Raw genomic sequence first — 20,944 nt, forward strand, 5'->3', positions numbered from 1 at the left:
GTTATCTCATTCTCCAGCATCTGCAGTTCCTACTATCTCTGAACCACCTTGACATTTAGTGCTGTCACCATCATTGAATGCCCCATTGTCAACATCCTGGGGGTTATCATTGACCCAAAATTCAACTGGACTCACCACATAAACACAATGGCTACAAGAGCAGAACAGAGCCGAGGAATACTACAGCTAGTAACACATCTCCTGACTCCCCAAAGCCTGTCTATCATCAACAAGGCACAAGTCAGGAGTGTGATGGAATACTCATCACTTGCCTGGATGAGTGCAGCCTCAACAACAAGGACCTCAAGGAGTTTGACATCATCCAGGATAACACAGCCCGCTTGATTGGCACTGCATCCACAAACATCCAGTTCCTCTGCCACTGATGCTCATTAGCAACAGTGTGTGCTATCTACAAGATGCACTACAGATATTCACCAAAGATTCTCAGACAGTGCCTTCCAAATCCATTACCTCTTCCATCCAGAAGGACAAGGGCAGCAGATATATAGGAACACCACCACCTTCAAGTTCCCCTCCAAGCCACTCACCATTTGAATTGGAAATATATCACTGTTCCTTCACTGTTGCTAGGTCAAAATCCTGGAATTCCCTCCTTATTGGCATTGTGGATCAATCTACAGCAGGTAGATTGCAGCGGTTCGAGAAGGCAGCTCACTACCACCTTCTCAAGAGTAACTAGGGATGGGCAATAAATACTGGTCAGCCAGTGATACCCACATGCTACAAATGAATAAAAAGAACTCTATCCTGCCCCCTTGTTATTCTGTAAGTTTCAATGAGATTCCCTCTTCATCCTCCTAAACTCTATCAAGTACAGACCAATATCCGGTATAAACTCACTGACTGCCAGAATTATCTTAATTATATATTCTCACACCTTGCTTCCTGTAAAAACTCTTTTCCACTCTCTCAGTGTCTCTGTCTCTATTGCATCTGTTCTGATGATGCAAGGGGCTTTTGAAATGTCCACCTTCTTCCTCAACCAAGGACTCCCACCACTGTGGTTGACAGGGCCCTCAACCGTGTCTGACCCATCTCCCATACTTCTGCCTTCTCACTTTCCACTCACACCTAGAACATCAAGAAGGACCCATTGTCCTTACTTATCTCATCACCAGCAACCACATCCAAAGGATTATTAGCCACTATTTCCACCACCTCCAGCTGGCTGCCATCATTAGACATATTTCCTGATCCCTCTCGTCAGCCTTCTGCGGGAATCATTTCCTCTGAGACATCCCGACCCACCCTTCCTCCACTCTCAACAGCCCCATGCCCACGGCAGTCTCATGCAATTGCAGAAGGTGTAATAGTTGCTCATTTACTTCCTCCTTCCTCGCTATTTTTGGTCTTAGACACACATTCCAGGTGAAGCAGTTCTTTACGTGCACCTTGTTCAATTTAGTCTACAGCATTTGTTGCTCACAATGTGATCTGCCCTATACTTGGGAGACAAAATGTAGGCTGGGTGACCGCCGCACAGAACACTTGTTTTCTGTCCATAGAAAAGACCCTGAGCTTCCTGCTGCTTGTTATTTCAACAGACCACTGAGTTTCCTGGCCAACACCTCTTGCTGTAGGCCTACAGTGAAGCTCAGTACAAGCTGGAAGGAAAGCATCTTATTTCTCATTTGGGGACCCTGCAGCCTTCCATCTCAATATCAAGTTCAATAACTTTGGTACTGAGTGCCTTCTTCTATCTTCTTTATTGACGGCCACATCCCAGGTACTGTCGTGACATGAGCTTTCATCATAGCCAGAGATAGTACGAACTGCTGTTGCTGGAGTTAGAGATAACATAGCAGAGAGCTGGAGGAACACAGCAGGCCAGGCAGTAGCCGAGGAGCAGGAAAGCTGATGTTTCGGGTCAGGACACTTATCCAGAAAACAGTCTTTTCTGATGAACAGTCCCAACCTGAAACATCAGCTTTCCTGCTCCTCTGATGCTGCCTGGCCTGGTGTTCAACCAGCTCCACACTATGTTATTTCATCACAGCTAACCCATTTTCATCCACTAATGGCCCCATTAGCAGCCTTACTTTCTCTATCCCCTCACCATTATCCATCCCTTTGTCTACCTAACTTCTGTTCTCTTTCTCTCCATCTCCATCTATCATTCCTCAACCACATTGTGCCCCTGCCCTCTGTCTTCAGCACAGACACCACCTTTTCCTGGTTCCAACCATTTCCGAAAATGACTCATGGGACCCAAAACATTGATTCTGCTTTCTATCCATGGATTGTGGCAGAGCTGCTGAGTTTACAGGGTCATAGATGCATACGGCATGGAAACAGACCTTTGGACCAACTCATCCAAGTTTCACAAACTAAACTAGTCCCACTTGCCTGCATTTGGCCCATATCCCTCTAAAGTTTCCTATTTATGTGCCTATCCAAATGTCTTTTAAATTTTGTAATTGCATTTCCCACTTCATCTGGTGGTTCATTCCACGCCCACCTCCAGTGTGAAAATGTTGACCATCATTAAGTGTAGTTTTAGCAAGACTTCCCTATTTTCACACTCCATTTCATTTGAAATAAAGGACAAAGGTATAAGTGTGGCTCCTATTACTGTACTCAATGAGCTTGGATGCTGGCCTTTTGTAATTCATGCATACAGACCTCTGTGTTGCAGCTTTCCATAGCTTCTCTTCATTTAAATAATATTCAGCTTTTCTAGGCTTCCTGCCAAAATGCATAACAATACATTTTCTTGTTCTTGGATCTGCTTTTGTTATCACTTTGATTTTGCAGGAATCAATAATGATTTTTCTGACCTGTCCAGTTTCAGAATCGTCATATTAAATAAACTCCAACTGCTATGACTCAATTCAATAATGCCATTGTTCATAAGTAACTCAACCTCTTCCTTTCCTTGAGTCATTCTTCTGAATTGCATCTGTAAGGATGTCGTTTCAAAGGTAATGCCTCCCACATTAACCCCATGAACAGTCAATACCGTTTATCTTGGCTTAATCCCACAATATTTATTGATGATTCTGTGATTTCCTTTAAAAGTCACTTTGATAGTTTTCTAGAAGATAAAAATGATGCATGTTTTAAACACGTTTGTAAACAACCTATTGCTGAAGGGGCAATTTTTGAATTTTCAATTTCTGATTCATTTTCCAAATGTTTTGGTATTTCTATTTCGCTTGCTACTTCTTTCACTACTGAAATTATAGCTTCCCTGGCTATCTTCTCTAAGATAATCCTGTTAAATTTATTAACATGACACACTCGCAAATTTTTTTCTCCTGTTCAGGAATACTCACTGCATATTCGTATCATTGAGCTTATTTTTGATTTGATAAGGTCCAACGAAACTTGTCTCGAATGATTCCACAGAGACAGGTAACAACACTAATACTTTATTGCTATCATCAAAATTTTGAACTGTAGCTTCTTAATCTCCTTATATTTTCAATGTATTTTCCACTTTTCATATGCTTTTTAGTCAACTCACGTTTCGCTCAGTTTTTCTCTGAAATTTGAAACATTGGCTAGAACTGAAGTCTCTGAACTTGGATTTATCAATTTATCTTTAATTAATTTAAGTGGTCCTCTCACTTCCTGTCCATATATTATTTCAAAATGACTAAATCCTGTGGACATATTAGGAACATCCCTAACGGAAAATAATTTTTAAAATCTCAATCATCAGGACATTCTTGACAATAAGATCCAATCATGCCATCTTTCTAAAGCACCTTGATTGTGGGTGATAAGCAGTAGATATAGATTGTTTTATTCCCAAACTAACTATTGTTTCTTGAATAGTTGCAAACTAAAATTTGAATCTGATAAGATTGTATTTCTTTGGGTAATCCATATATGGAGAAAAAAATTGGCTTGCTACTTTTCCACGAGAATTTTTGCAGTTTTTTTTCCCAAAAGGAAATATCCATAATCGTTAAAAGATACCAATTCTTTCTCCTGACTTTAGTAGGAATCCTACACAATCTATTAAGATCCTGATAAACCTTTTTTCAAAGTTGGCATCAGAATTAAAGGTGCTGACTTAATTGACGGTTGGTGTTTCCCCTCTGCCTGACATGAACGGCATTCCTTGCAAAATTTGATTACATAGTTTCCTAATAGCCATTGAAATTTCTAAGAATTTGTTACAATACTCGTGTGCAACTATCACCCTCCCATTCTTCATTGGCTGATATTTGAGATGTCTCTATTTCCTCATTAATAATTTGTTTTTCACATAATAGTATTCAGATATTGTTTCTGATTCAATTTCTCAGCGGGTTGTTGGTACATCAATTTCAGTTCAGAATCTGTTTGTTGCATTACTGTTAAAGAAGGCAAGCTTAGCATATCAAACTCATTCTTTTTACTTTCACCTTTTTGAATATTATATCTGATAACGGAATTTACTAATCATTTTGTTCTGGTCTCATGCTAAGGGTCTGAGATCTAGTAACAACCCTGTCAGGAAACAACCAAGAATGTTCCTCCTGTAACGATTGTTTTTTTTCCCCTACCAGTTGTTCCACTGCCCTTAGCAAGGCCAATATTACTGAATCTGCCTATTAATTTCCCCGAATAAAGTCGCTGTATTCTACATGAATCTGTTTCACATTGCCAACTATAATTTTTCCATTTACCAAAGTGTATAATGAGACTAGTATGTCATTCAAGGCAAGCTCATTGAAGTAGCTTACTTTTATTCCTCTCAGCATGAAAAAAAATGTATTTCAAAAACAAATAGGAACACAGAATCTTCTGGAGTTTCTTTTAAAAAAAAGACATTGATATCCTGTGACCCATTGCTTTAATTTTATCTTCCATTTTTATACTGGTTAGTCTTGGCCATGTTCTAATTGAGCTCAAAACACCAGTATATGTGTGACTCTCAGTCAGTGTGGTGGAGAACTGTGTTGGTGAAGCCCAGAAATCAATTCAATGAGTTTCAATAGACAATCGGGACTAAATTGAAACAAAAATCAGAAGAACTGCAGATGCTGTAAATCAGAAACAAAACAGAAGTTGCTGGAAAAGCTCAACAGGTCTGGCAGCATCTGTGAAGAAAAATCAGAGTTAATTAAAATTTTGGGTCCAGTAACTCTTCCTCAAGACTGATGGTATTGCTATAGAAACCCTGTCGGAGAGAAACATCCTCTCTCCAATGGGATTTCCATTCCAATACCATCAGTTCTGTAGAAGGGCTACCTGACCCAAAAGGTTAACTCTGATTTTTCTTCACAGATGCTGCCAGACCTGCTGAGCTTGTCCTGCAACTAATGTTTTTGTTCCTGGCGAAGCAATTTTAACTTCTAGGTTTTACATTGCCAAGATTCACGGTAAGTGAGATGTACTTCCACATGAAACAATCTCAGTTGTATTCAAGGGACAATGTATCAATGAAAATTAAAGCTTGTCAAACAAGGATAGCAACTACGTTCAATGATGCATGACCGAAATTACTACTGCAGGTATTCAGGAGCAGGAAGCGGATACATTCCCCAGAAATGAGCAGGAGAAACCTCTGGTTATCATTGACAATGACTGCAGGTAGTGGGATGTAGAACAGCAAGATTGTGCCCGTTCCTTGATGCAATTACAGAAGCATTTCAGTGGCCTAACCACAAAAGGGAATGTGAGTACACGATGATTCATGCTAACTGAAATCCATACTACCTCTCACATCCATGCTTTGCTTTCCATGCATTTCATCAACTTCCCTTCATCAATCTACCATTGTCATCTCAATCTGGATTGCAGTCGTGCATCTGTCTCATAATCACCACCTATTTAACAAATGCAGATTGCCGATTTATACACGACAAAAATGCTAAGCTTCTGCTTTCTTAAAAATTCTTTATGAACATTTCTACCTTTGTTTTAGTGTGGTCTCATGCTTGCTTTTCTTAAGTTTTCTTGGATTTTATACATACCCTGACATCTTTGGGACTCAACTTTGATTTCTTTTTAACGCAATCCATACCTGGAGTTTCCTTTGGTGTAATTCAAATTATATTGAAAATTACAGCCAATTTGTAGATACCAAGTTACACCCAAATATCTTCTAATCTCAGAATGCACCTGAACTTTACTTGGGCATAAAGCAGCCTGAAAAATCAGAAAACAATAAAATGTCAAATCCAAAACAATGTAATAGTCTCTCTCATTCATGCAAGTTCAGATATAGTGTGACTGACAGCCTCCAAATGTAAAAGCTTTCCAATTTTTAATGTTATAATCATTTTACCACATAGATGCAAGCTAAGAAACAGATTAATCTATCATTGGGAAAGCTCTTAGATTTGAGCATTGGGGACTGAGAGTGGAAATTTGCTTCAATCGGTTGATTATGAACATAAACTTTTAAAAAGTGGAGAGCACCTTGTCACATTGTCATTGAATATGTAACTTATACCCAAAATCTTGCAATCTTTTATATGTTTGCATCCAATTTACGAGTTACACCCAGGCATCTTTTCAATTATCATAAAGTGTCTGAACTTTATAAAGGCATAGATCAGCCCAAATCATCAGAAGACAAAATACTGCCAAACCTAAATCAATAGGTTTCCTCATTCACACAAACCAGTCAGTGAAAATGACAATGTCCAAAAGGGGAAACTTTCCCAAATCTAAGACGGTAGGTTTGTCTTATGAGGAAAATTTTTCCGATGTATATTAATTACAGTTTAGATGAATGAGAGGGGATCTCATTGAAACATAAAATTTTGATGCATGTTTCCACTGCTCAGGGGGTTCAGAATGATGGGTCATGGTCTCATAATATATGAAGGGCTACGATGGACTGGGACCAGGAGAAATTTTTTCAGAGCATGGTGGATCTGTGGATTTCTCTACAGCATGTGGCTGTAGAGGCCAAGTCACTGAATGTATGTGAGAAACAGCTAAGATTTCTAAATACTAGAAGTGTCAAGGTGCACAATGAGACAGCAGTGTCGAGACAGAGAATCAATCACAACTGTTTTGAATGCAGTGTGGGTCCAATGTCTTACTCCTGCCCCTATTAGTTAGTAAATTTGCAGACAACACTAAGGTCAGTGGAGTTGTGGATAGTGACGAAGGATGCTGTGGGTTGCAGAGAGACATGGATAAGCTGCAGAGCTGGGCTGAGAGGTGGCAAATGGAGTTTAATGTAGACAAGTGTGAGGTGACGCACTTTGGTAGGAGTAACCGGAAGGCAAAGTACAGGGCTAATGGTAAGATTCTTAGCAGTGTAGATGAGCAGAGAGGTTTCGGTGTCCATGTACACAGATCCTTGAAAGTTGCCACCCAGGTTGACAGGGCTGTTAAGAAGGCATACAGTGTTTTAGCTTTTATTAATAGAGGGATCGAGTTCCGTAACCAAGAGGTTATGCTGCAGCTGTACAAAACTCTGGTGCGGCTGCACTTGGAGTATTGTGTACAGTTCTGGTCACCGCAAAAGGATGTGGAAGCTTTGGAAAGGGTGCAGAGGAGATTTACTAGGATGTTGCCTGGTATGGAGGGAAGGTCCTACAAAGAAATGTTGAGGGACTTGAGGCTGAGAAGAAGGTTGAGAGGTGACTTAATTGAAACATATAAAATAATCAGAGGGTTAGATAGGGTGGATAGGGAGAGACTTTTTCCTAGGATGGTGACGGCAAGCACGATGGGGCATAGCTTTAAATTGAGGAGTGAAAGATATAGGACAGATGTCAGAGGTAGTTTCTTTACTCAGAGAGTAGTAAGGGAATGGAACACTTTGCCTGCAACGGTAGTAGATTCGCCAACTTTAGGTACATTTAAGTCGTCATTGGACAAGCATATGGACGTACATGGAATAGTGTAGGTTAGATGGGCTTGAGATCGGTACGACAGGTCAGCACAACATCGAGGGCCGAAGGGCCTGTACTGCGCTGTAATGTTCTATGTTCTATTTTGGAAGCTTAGTTTCTGTCTTTCTTGCAAAAAGATTTGTCACTCCAAGAACAAAATTACACAGACTTGAGCATAACTACAGGAACTAGAAAACACTTTGCTGTGCAATATTCAGTTGTAAATTTTCAGCTATAGAATTAACCATTTGCGGAGAACAAGGGGTCTCAATATAAAGTAGTAAAGTATAATTATAACAATGTGTTAACTTCAACCTATTAAACAAAACTTCATAAAATACAAAAAGTGTATTTCCAGATAGAAGTTTAATACAGCAAAAGGAGCAAGCACACAATTTCTCACACTAAAAAATACTGCTTAAAGTACATGCAGAATGTCTGACTTAACAGATAAATAAGGAAGCTCTGACTGTACATGCACAGTTGTTACACATACTACAAACTAAAACTAAAATAAGACAAAATTCATGACATTATATACAGTAAACTACTTTGAGGTTTTATAGGTTCTTCTTTGTGCTATTTTCTACAAATTACAGTATAATTTCATTTTAGTATTTTTAAACATCTTACACTGAAAAAGAATTAATGCATATCAATACACAGTCTCAAGCCATTTTTAATAAAAATTAACTATTTAAAAATTCCCACACCAGCTCCCACTATTTCCCTACATGGCACAATTTGCATGTGCTTTTTGCTGGGAGAGAATTATTCTGTGGACTGTCTTCTAGTACATGATCATGGTTAATGGCCTTCTGCCAAGAGACAACTGGAGGCACATTTCTAAAGTAAGGCAATTGTGCCTGGGCGAGCCTGGCCACTTTCCCCTCACAGTAAGTATTCTATCGTATTCCACTATTCAATCTACTGGCTAGACTGAAAACTAAAAGTTCACACTCAAAGATGTTCAGTAGTATCCAGTTATGGATACCATTACAACTCAGACCCATGATCTCCTGACTTGGGGATAACTGTTCTAGGACCTATTCCTGGCCATCATTCTCAATAATTTTAATAACATCGATTTGATAACATGATGAATGTACCCTTAGTGATGTTCATCTGTGTGTGAAGAGGACGCAGTACTTGTACCTTCGGAGATAATCACCTCAGTTTAAAAGAAATGTAACATCATGAATTTAAAATATCTATTTGTTATTCAAATGCAGCAATTGCCACATTTTAATAACTATTAATCATTTTATAAACACATGTTTAAAAAGGTAGGAGTAATGACAGGTTTTGATTACCTGAGATCAGGTATTTAACTTTAGTGAAATTTTAATCAACAGGAAGATTATCTGGAGTTATCCTAGACCAAATGCACCTCTTTGGTATGAAAACCAATAAAATGCAGCAACTATCTCACTTTCAGAAATGTTATATTTTACAAAATTCAAATTATATGCAATATATCTAATAAATTAAGTTTAATTTTCTGTCCTACTGGTGTTTCAAAAAGGTTTATTTTGGAACTAAATTAAGTGCACTTTCTCGGGATCAGGTTTTCGATTTGTACAACCAGGAGTTAATGCTGTCAAATCCAAAAAGTTTTAACCATAAAAAATACAATTTCAAAAGACTGTATTTCATACAATACAATCTTAAATGTTTCCTTATGTTTTAATCTTTATTTACTGAATAGTCTATTCTGAAATATAATAAATTAGTACAGGGCAATAAAACAAGGATTGTGGTGCACTAGCTTGCAAAAATAACTGTGCTAAAAACATTTTTCTTAAGTTCCTCAGATGTCAATCTTATTGACCTTCATCTTCTTTACAAAAAAAAAGTGGACATACAAGTCATCAATTTAAAATGTTGTGTTGTCAGGATTTCAATTCACCCAAAATGAAGAACTTGCAGAGATGCAGTATATCAAGATACAATTAGCTAGTGTTAAACATTCATCTTAGTTGGTGAATTTTGGGCCATGTGAAGCATCTTTAATTAAACAAAGCCACACAAGCAAACTTTTCTGTTTTAGATACGTCATTAAACAAAGAAAAATTAAGTCAATGTAAAGATGAAGGCTGCGATTCTGATTGGATTCCAATCAGCGATGGAGGCTGCTGCAGTACTGGCCTAGGATTCAAGCGGGGTGGAATAGGGTTACTTGGGCGAATTAGTGGAGGTGGAGGTTGGTTAAGAGTTGGTCTTGGCTGTAAAAAACGAGTCTGTTGCTGGAGTGGAGGTGGCTGACGATGAAGAGCAGGAGCTGCAGGAAGCACTGGTCGAAGTAACGGTGGAGGTTGGTTTAAAGTAGCAACGCATGTAACAGCTACAGTAACTGGAGTTGGAGGTGGTGGGCCAGAAGCTGGAGGAGGTTGAACCTGTAAAAGAAATAAGGAGAAGAACTAGCCGTAACTCACAGGAAAACAAGTAGCCTTCAGGCATTTAAATTAGAATAACTTGTGCCTACAATTTGGAAATATGCCATTAACATGTACCACATAAATGATGAGATGTAACTATATTAAGAAACTAATATTACATATTCATAAAAATTACACTAATCCTCAAATAACAATTGTCCTCAGTCATAAGATGTGAGGCTGGATGAACACAGCAGGCACAGCAGCATTTCAGGAGTACAAAAGCTGACGTTTCGGGCCTAGACCCTTCATCAGAGAGGGGGATGGGGTGAGGGAACTGGAATAAATAGGGAGAGAGAGGGAGGCAGACCGAAGATGGAGAGAAAAGAAGATAGGTGGAGAGGAGAGTATAGGTGGGGAGGTAGGGAGGGGATAGGTCAGTCCAGGGAAGACGGACAGGTCAAGGAGGTGGGATGAGGTTAGTAGGTAGGAGATGGAGGTGTGGCTTGAGGAAGGGATGGGTGAGGGGAAGAACAGGTTAGGGAGGCAGAGACAGGTTGGACTGGTTTTGGGATGCAGTGGGTGGAGGGCAAGAGCTGGGCTGGTTGTGTGGTGCAGTGGGGGGAGGGGACGAACTGGGCTGGTTTTGGGATGCAGTGGGGGAAGGGGAGATTTTGAAGCTGGTGAAGTCCACATTGATACCATTGGGCTGCAGGGTTCCCAAGCGGAATATGAGTTGCTGTTCCTGCAACCTTCGGGTGGCATCATTGTGGCACTGCAGGAGGCCCATGATGGACATGTCATCTAAAGAATGGGAGGGGGAGTGGAAATGGTTTGCGACTGGGAGGTGCAGTTGTTTATTGCGAACCGAGCGGAGGTGTTCTGCAAAGCGGTCCCCAAGCCTCCGCTTGGTTTCCCCAATGTAGAGGTAGCCACACCGGGTACAGTGGATGCAATATACCACATTGGCAGATGTGCAGGTGAACCTCTGCTTAATGTGGAATGTCATCTTGGGGCCTGGGATAGGGGTGAGGGAGGAGGTGTGGGGACAAGTGTAGCATTTCCTGCGGTTGCAGGGGAAGGTGCCGGGTGTGGTGGGGTTGGAGGGCAGTGTGGAGCGAACAGGGGTGTCACGGAGAGAGTGGCCTCTCCGGAAAGCAGACAGGGGTGGGGATGGAAAAATGTCTTGGGTGGTGAGATCGGATTGTAAATGGCGGAAGTGTCGGAGGATGATGCGTTGTATCCGGAGGTTGGTGGGGTGGTGTGTGAGGACGAGGGGGATCCTCTTTGGGCGGTTGTGGCGGGGGTGGGGTGTGAGGGATGTGTTGCGGGAAATGCGGGAGACGCGGTCAAGGCGTTCTCGACCACTGTGGGGGGCAAGTTGCGGTCCTTGAAGAACTTGGACATCTGGGATGTGCGGGAGTGGAATGCCTCATCGTGGGAGCAGATGCGGCGGAGGCGGAGGAATTGGGAATAGGGGGTGGAATTTTTGTAGGAGGGTGGGTGGGAGGAGTTCCCATTATCACTGTCCTCAGGGTCCACGTTTTGTTTTCCATTGTTTCCTAGAAATCTCTAATTTCAAATTAGAACCTTATGTGTGCTTTTACTTTTACAGTGTTGAACTGTAACCAGTAAAAAAATCTTTAGTTCATCTTCTGACCTTGGAATGGTGTCAGTCATAGCTCAAAATGTTGTTGGTTCAAGACATGCTTCAGGACTTGAGTACAAAAATTAAAGCTGACTAGTATAAGGATAGGGACTGAGATAATGGGAACTGCAGATGCTGGAGAATTCCAAGATAACAAAATGTGAGACTGGATTAACACAGCAGGCCAAGCAGCATCTCAGGAGCACAAAAGCTGACGTTTCGGGCCTAGACCCTTCATCAGAGAGGGGGATGGGGTGAGGGTTCTGGAATAAATAGGGAGAGAGGGGGAGGCGGACCGAAGATGGAGAGAAAAGAAGACAGGTGGAGAGGAGAGTATAGGTGGGGAGGTAGGGAGGGGATAGGTCAGTCCAGGGAAGACGGACAGGTCAAGGAGGTGGGATGAGGTTAGTAGGTAGGAGATGGAGGTGCGGCTTGGGGTGGGAGGAAGGCATGGGTGAGAGGAAGAACAGGTTAGGGAGGCAGAGACAGGTTGGACTGGTTTTGGGATGCAGTGGGTGGAGGGCAAGAGCTGGGCTGGTTGTGTGGTGCAGTGGGGGGAGGGGACGAACTGGGCTGGTTTAGGGATGCAGTAGGGGAAGGGGAGATTTTGAAACTGGTGAAGTCCACATTGATACCATATGGCTGCAGGGTTCCCAGGCAGAATATGAGTTGCTGTTCCTGCAACCTTCGGGTGGCATCATTGTGGCAGTGCAGGAGGCCCATGATGGACATGTCATCTAGAGAATGGGAGGGGGAGTGGAAATGGTTTGCGACTGGGAGGTGCAGTTGTTTGTTGCGAACTGAGCGGAGGTATTCTGCAAATTCCACATTAAGCAGAAGTTCACCTGCACATCTGCCAATGTGGTATACTGCATCCACTGTACCCGGTGCGGCATCCTCGACATTGGTGAAACCAAGCGGAGGCTTGGGGACCGCTTTGCAGAACACCTCCGCTCAGTTCGCAACAAACAACTGCACCTCCCAGTCGCAAACCAGTTCCACTCCCCCTCCCATTCTCTAGATGACATGTCCATCATGGGCCTCCTGCACTGCCACAATGATGCCACCCGAAGGTTGCAGGAACAGCAACTCATATTCCGCCTGGGAACCCTGCAGCCATATGGTATCAATGTGGACTTCACCAGTTTCAAAATCTCCCCTTCCCCAACTGCATCCCTAAACCAGCCCAGTTCGTCCCCTCCCCCCACTGCACCACACAACCAGCCCAGCTCTTCCCCCCCACCCACTGCATCCCAAAACCAGTCCAACCTGTCTCTGCCTCCCTAACCGGTTCTTCCTCTCACCCATCCCTTCCTCCCACCCCAAGCCGCACCCCCAGCTACCTACTAACCTCATCCCACCGCCTTGACCTGTCCGTCTTCCCTGGACTGACCTATCCCCTCCCTACCTCCCCACCTATACTCTCTCCACCTATCTTCTTTACTCTCCATCTTCGGTCCGCCTCCCCCTCTCTCCCTATTTATTCCAGTTCCCTCTCCCCATCCCCCTCTCTGATGAAGGGTCTAGGCCCGAAACATCAGCTTTTGTGCTCCTGAGATGCTGCTTGGCCTGCTGTGTTCATCCAGCCTCACATTTTGTTATCTAAGGATAGGGACTCATGTTTTTCATACAAGATGCCAAATCAAGGCCACCTGTCTTTTAGGGAGAAACTAAAAGATTCAGTTATATATCGATTAAAAAAGGCTTACCTGTACAGTTCAGATTCCCAGAAAAGTATTATCTCTGTGGCACAGCTGGGAAGAAGGGAAACCTCTGCCTGACTGACAGCTACTGAAACATTATAATGCCATTTTTCATCTGTGATCTCTTCTGCAATGGCTGAATGTTTATGTACACAAGGTAAATTACTATCAAATGCTTACTGTTACCTGATATTTTAAATATCTAGCTCACACTTTTAGCAGTTCCCCACAGACTGTATACTGGGTGATTAGGCAGGGAATTGTTTTGAGCTGACGAGGGCCTATTGGGTTTGGATAGGGCAGCATGTTGTAATTAGCATGGGAAAGGATCAGGGTGTAAGTGATGTGGCAAGAGAGCCTAAACAAAATAAAGAAATAAGTGAGACACACTTCCAGAGAATCAAATCAGGCTTTTCAAAACAGCCTGCATTCGCATTCAGCTTCCCTGGTTGCCAATTCCGTTCCGATTCGAGGGCAGTGAGCGTGACTGTCTCTCACATATCCTGCGACCACTACAGCAAAGATTTGGCCTGATGGGGCACCATCAGCAAAGGGGTCCTGCCACCCGCCTTGGCAGTGAAAACCCAACCGTTAACTATTTCTTTTTAAATGCTAAAGCACACATACAATGGAAATAAAGGATGAGATGAAAAATTTACTACCTCCTCCTCTACATCTGGACTTCTTGCTGGAACAGAAATCAAGGCAGGCTTTCCTTCATCCCCTGAGGTGGGAGACACTCCATTTGATTCTTGTGTTCCTTGTTCTGCCTCCCATTCCTGTAGGACTTCTTCAAGATTAAAACGACGTCTGTAGTTAACAAAAAAGTTCTTCACTTGTCCAACAGTCTTGTTTCCAATCACGTCTGCAATGGCTTGAAAGTCCTTTCCATATTTACGGACACCTGCAGTCACACAAGACCTTTTTAAGATAGTGATTTCTTCTCCCAATACTGAAAAGGCAAGACGGAAATATTTATAAGCATCTAAATAGAAAATTAGAAAAATAGTCAGTCAATCTAGGACCACAAGGTACAGGAGTAGAATTCAGCCATTTAGCTCACTGAGTCTGCTCTGTCATTTGATCACGGCCGATAAGTTTCTCAACCTCATTCTCCTGCCTTCTCCCTGTAATGCAGATGGAGGGGGTCAACAGAAAGGACACCCATTTTTACACATGTGAAAAGTTGTGCTATGTGCACAGTTTACACATTAAATTCACATGAATAATCTCCTGAACATGTTATGCGATTACCAATATGAAGGAATGGTGTTTAAAAAGTTTTATTCAATGAATCAAGAATCCCTACTTTAAATGAGTTGCGTGTAATTTCTGTTGCAGAGATAAACCATATGTGCCAAGAACAGTAAAACTTCAGGGTTGCTAATGGAAACAGATATTTGTCTAAAAAGGATGTAGACTGGCTCGGCAGAATAGTCTCAGTAATCTTTATCATTGAGATTATCAAGTATGAAATCTGTATAGTTGCAGTCGTGAAAGTTGGGTAAATTTCCTTATTAGTGTACAGATCTATAAGATTGTGTTGCAGCACTCCACGTTTAAAGTGAAGGGGCATTCTAGTGTTTGAACAATTCAGCACATGACTATCTCTACCTGCTTTTAAAAATCATCCTGCTCAATGAAAGAGGAATCCATAGTTTTAAGGATGCTGTAATTTTCCTGCGCCAATACAGGTTGGACAGTTAGTGACATTAGATTATTGAGCACTGTGTATATTATACATATACAGTAATTGGCTACCAAGAATTAATTCTAATATATTACTTCTAACATTAGGTTTTAAATTTTTGAGACATGTTCAAGAATCAAAAACATTGGGTAAACAGTTTTGGAGGAGTTCCTAAGCCATAAAGCTTGAGGGAGCTGAATTGGCACACTTAAATTTAAGTAAATGCATCTCTAGGTGAAGTGGCTGAAGGTGCAAAATTTGAATTTAATATAACATGCCAGTTAGGATCAGCAGCTGGGTACCAAAGCATACATAAACAATAATGCAGGATGGCCTGATTAAGAAATGCAAAGCACACAAACTATGCACAAAATAATGTAATAAAGAAGGCATTGTCACATCACCTGGTGGTCCAAACCATATCAATTCACTACTGTAAACCTCTTATGCAGAGTACACACACATTCATTGCAGTCCCTGGAAGGACAATACCTCTACATTGCAATTACTGCACAGGAACACATTTAGCAGCCCACCAGGGGTTATTATTCTGTGGCGTTTGCCTAAATACCATTGCGTTGTAACTAATAATGGGAACATATGTAAACTGTGCTCATTTGAACCTTAGCAAAGCAGCGCTTGGACTGACCAGCATTGCTCCCCAAAAGCCCAATAAAAAAACTACTTGACTACTACAATGGGACTTCAAATGTGTAAAATTTTACAACAGAGGATTTCTTGAAACTTTTATGAATATGTAAGTGCTAAATCAATTTCTTAAACTCAAAATTGCTGCATCACCAAATCTCTTATAGTGCTGAATGCAAAAATTGTAAGTCAAAGATAATAAAAGTTAAGAAATTTAATGTTAATTTTTGGAAATTTTATTTTTAAAGAAATAGAATACATTGTAAATTAAAATTATAAATGACTATTTCATTGGAAAAACAGATGAAGAAGTGGTGGAAAACTGCAGGTTGGACACTGGCTTTTACCTCTTGGTTCAAATTCAATTCACATTAACTGGTAAAAGCAGTCAACAGAAACTGGAATAGGTCTGTGGTGACTCAGGACTTCAGAAGAAAAATTATTGTGGTACAATCTTAGTCTAGTAGAGAGTGGGAAGAGGGCTCCCAAGCTCAGTAATGCCTATAATTCAGCAACCAAAAATTTTACTCCGGAGGCCACAGGATAGCTCTTGTGGGAAACAGAAAAATCTCACAGCAGCAGAGTAAATGGTGGCCTTCTCATGTCAAGGTTAAGGCACAACTGGTCACCTTTCATGAGTTAACCTACATAGAATATCTTTAAATGGGTCATGGCTGAGCCTGATTCTGACATCAGTAGATGTCTGGAGAGATTTTCTAGAACTGGCAATGAAGCAAAAATGACAGTTCTTGAATCCACCTCCAATTTGAGGCAAATTTCACTGCCAAACTACTTCTTTAATTAAAATAAATTTCAAATTGCTGTCAAAAACAAGTGTGGGTATTTCAAGATTCTGATAATTTTCATAAATCTTCCTCACAAGAAAGTTATGTGTTTAATGATTTCCTGCTTGTTATGATTTAAAATTTCACCGAGGACATCAAGGGATAGGGGATAGTGGGAAAAATGTAGGAGAGGTAGACAACTCGCTTTGATCTATCTGAGTGACGGGGTAGGCTCAGCAGGCCGAGTGGCTGACTCATGCTCCCACTTCCAATGCTTTTACAAACTTGTAACTGTGTTCACTGTTGTAATGAATACCTGATGTATCATTCAAGCAGAATGCTCGTATTTGCATAACTCAAACTTTTGAATAGCCAATGTCAATTTAAAAAGCAAATAAAATAGTACGGACTATACAACAAACAAGTTATTATCCTGAGAAATGAAAAAATGTTATTATCGTAACAATGCTGGTGGACAAAGAACATTTAGAAGCAGCTGAGTGTTATGTAAAATCCAACATGTCTGAGGTGCCTTGGGTTTTTTGTTTGATTGCTTCATTAATACTGTACCCATTAAATGCCAGAAGAACAGGGACATTTGTGAATCTCCAGATTCAGATGAAGCTCACCTTGTACTGCAAGCAGCTGCTCCTCCGTTGTCCAGCGTGCATTGATTTTCTGAGAGGTCTGTAAATGGAACATGAGGAAATAAAAGTCAACTGTATAGCATAAACCTCCATAAACTTTAAAATGCCTGAAATTACTTATCTGTCAAAAGTCATGTGAGAACTTCAGAAAAATTGCAGTGTGCTTTCTCGTTACTCAGTATTTGGAACCAGCAAGGAAACTGAACAAAATAAGATGGACACCACTACATTCCTTCTTCAAATGCACAAAACGGCCCAAAAGCATTCAACAGCATGGTATTTTCTCCCCAAGGGCACCGAAATCATTCAACCTCAAACTGGCCCAGTCAATTTTTACTCCAACATTCTGTTTGAAGAGAAGTATCTTTGTTCAAAGACAACACAGACTTCCCTCTAATATCAGTACAATGACAATGTTAGTACTGTTACACAACTCACAAATCAATTATTTCTTCAAGAAAGAAAAGGAAATCAAGGAACTCTGATTGCATTAATGTCCAGTGTTCTGCAGTTCTCTAGAGTAAAGTCACAAGTGTGATCTTCATTTTTTGGCTAAGAGAACTCAACTGAGCATAGTTGTTGTAAAGTTTCCAATTAAGGAAACACCAGACTGGGAATTGGAATTAATGAAATAAAGGTGAGAAATAAAAAAAATAGGCAGAGTTATGACCCTGGATTATTATAGATGAACGCCTATTGGTTGCCAAAAAAATTAGGCTGAATTGTGATGGCATCCAAACTCGACACTCAAGCCTTGAATCTAACTATGACAAGATCAGATAGGATGAGCTGAATAGTGAATTATCCGAACTTCAACAGTGTGAACAGTCTCTGGGGCCCGGTATGTTATGGCAATGGTATTGTGGGCAGGAACTCATGAGTGATGGTTGGGAGAGTTTGGGATAATGGATAGCTAACTTCGTAAGGTACTTTTGCTTCCCTGCGCCCATAAGGAAGTTAAATAGGCTGAATCAAAATTATCAATTTTCGTTTCTTCCGGCTCCTTCCCCTATTATGTTCACCTAGGAGGATAGCCACAATGGCTTCCCTGCTTAGGCCAATAAGTAAAATAGGTGTTGGATATGATTATGACATCACTGGCTGATTTGCATATTTAAAGGATGACCCAACTGATTTCATCCCACTTGCTAATCAGTGAAACAGGAGGGACATTGTCAAATAACTTTCCTGGGTGATTTTAAATGTCCGGTTTATGCCAGGTGGGCAGGGTTGAACTTGGCCAGTGTCTTGGTTCAGGTAGAAAGATGAGCAATGAAATGCAGTATGGAGTGGCCTGAAGGCATGTGTTCCACAAAGTCATTACATCAGTGGAAGAAAAAAAATCATGGATATATCAATAGACATAATGAACGTAAATTCCCAGCAACATTCAAACAAGAACATACATTCACTCAGTATAAAAGCAAAGCATAGAAAATTCTGTACCAAAATCATTATCATCCTGCAGACAAACATATTTATTCATCATACTTAACAAACTTTTCATCTTATTTTATGTATGCATATACTGATTTAAAAAAACAGATGCCATAATGTAAGAAAGAGATTTACAAATCCAAACAAATAAGGAATTCAGAAGACAGTTAGTTACCCAGGGAGTTGTTAAAAAATGGGATTTGCTATCAGATGGACTAATTATTATAAAAGCATCAATGTATTTAAGTAGGAGGTTAGAAGATACAAGGGAGAAAACTGATGTGCAGGATAACCACTGGAATAAGTTAGCTAGGGCAAATTCCCTGTTTGGGTGCTGTAAATTTTAAGTAATGAAAAGTCTTTATATTTACATGCTACAGTTACATACCAGGTTTTGCTTGGTCTCTCATATCTCCTACGTTAATTAATTTTTAAGTTTGTCACCATCTGTACATGGGTGTCGATGTGCTTCATTTATTTGGAAGTACATAAAACGCGCACTTCATGAGAATCAATATAATAATATATTGCTGGATGATAAAAAAAAATCAATACAGCTGGCCAGTAGAATGTTTTGCTCTATTAGTTCATTGCAGGCAATTAATTCAAATTTCCAGAAAAATTTTCATTTCCACACACTAATGGAGAACAAACTTTTTCAGGTAATGGCTTATAATAAAATTAGATACTAACTAACATAGTTTAATAATAATTACGTAAAATCCATTCCATCACAGATCAACTGACAGTTTATTTGTACTCTACAAATATGTGTTTGCAATTGTTGATTCCATTATTCACCCCACCTCAGGACTGTGATATTTGTGCAGCAAATAATGCATCCACAACGTTCAATAAAAATGTTGCTGAAATCTGCTTTCAACAATTCCTTAAGTCAAATAATCTGACAATCTGCAACTTACCTACATCATATTTGAGACTACAGATAAGTCTGATCAATAGGGGAATTGTGTTTATCTCTGACATCAAATTTCTTCAGCGAGAGCAAGCAATACTGTGCATTTTTTGCCTGATCCAGTTCTCAGACAAAACATTTAGCAAACTTGTAATTGGTTCACTACTTACATTTTCATGACTGTATTTAAAAGTGTGGTACCTGGGCAGCAGAGTGTATAACTCAAAAAAATGTACTAAATACTTGTTGAGGTTTATTGCATAACGCCAAAACACATTTCCCACCCATTTGCAAGGAAGAATGCTGATATCTGAAATACACACAGGGTATTTGTTGGAAATCAATACAGTCATAGAAAATGCTGGAATGTACATAGGCAGCAAAGTCATCTGAAACAGAAAAAAGGATTAATAAGACAAATAAAATAAAACTAAAAAGAATCTCAATGAAAATATTATTTTTGGAAGCTGGCCTGGCTGCCTCTTTAATAGAGCTAATAAGCAAAACATGTCTGTATTAGTAAGCATGTATGATCAAAACCTTTGTTTAAATTATTAATGTTCAAATATGTCTTCAGGAGGTGTATCCATAGCCCTAATTCTAGGCTTTTAAGACAACTTGGAAGCACTGATGTCCTTAAATTTGAATAGTTATTCAAGTATAGGAGTATCATCTTTAAAAAGAGTAACTTGTTAGTCAAAAATTCCTGCCAGAAACTGCAATTTTTTCCTCCAGAAATTACCTTTTGGATTACACATCCCAATTCTGGCAGTAAAATCTTAGAAAATAAAAATATTTTCCATGATTGAAATTGATGCCCTCCTCTTTTATTCACCCCCTTCAACTCAACAATAAGCAGTCAAGATACAGAAGTCAAAATAGACATCCTATTAAGGCTGTTTTCTTAAAAGTTTAATGATAATACATCTTCCAGAACTTAACATCCAGACAATCAGCAACAAACCTCACAAACATACTTCTGGAGTACTTCCCATCCCCTTCCTGGCTTGTTTACCCCAACTGTATAATACCCTAACAAAATACTGCCACTCGCTGTATGCAGCGAATAATGCATGCACAACGTTCAATAAAAATGCTGCTGAAATCTGCTTGCAACAATTCCTTAAGTCAAATAATCTGACAATCTGCACCTTTCCTACATCATATTTGAGACTATTGACAAGTCTGATCAATAGGGGAATTGTGTTTATCTCTGGCATCAAATTTCTTTAGTGAAAGCAATACTGTGCATTTTTTGACTGATCCAGTTCTCAGACA

At 40.3% G+C, this 20,944-nt stretch overlaps 1 protein-coding gene across 5 annotated transcripts in view; it reads right to left on the bottom strand.

Moving 5' to 3' along the window:
- Window positions 1-8,161: 8,161 nt before the first annotated feature.
- Window positions 8,162-20,944, bottom strand: part of rcor3 (REST corepressor 3) — a 67,532-nt gene continuing 54,749 nt past the window's right edge. For all 5 annotated transcript variants that reach the window (XM_059648591.1, XM_059648587.1, XM_059648588.1 and 2 more), the window contains 3 exons: window positions 17,296-17,353; window positions 14,206-14,447; window positions 8,162-10,210 (listed from right to left, as the gene is read on the bottom strand). In XM_059648591.1, the coding sequence (XP_059504574.1) occupies window positions 9,893-10,210; window positions 14,206-14,447; window positions 17,296-17,353 (618 nt within the window). In that variant the 3' untranslated portion in view covers window positions 8,162-9,892. The remainder of the gene's footprint in view (window positions 10,211-14,205; window positions 14,448-17,295; window positions 17,354-20,944) is intronic.

This window comes from Stegostoma tigrinum, chromosome 9 (assembly GCF_030684315.1).
Source record: "Stegostoma tigrinum isolate sSteTig4 chromosome 9, sSteTig4.hap1, whole genome shotgun sequence".
Lineage (NCBI taxonomy): Eukaryota > Metazoa > Chordata > Chondrichthyes > Orectolobiformes > Stegostomatidae > Stegostoma > Stegostoma tigrinum.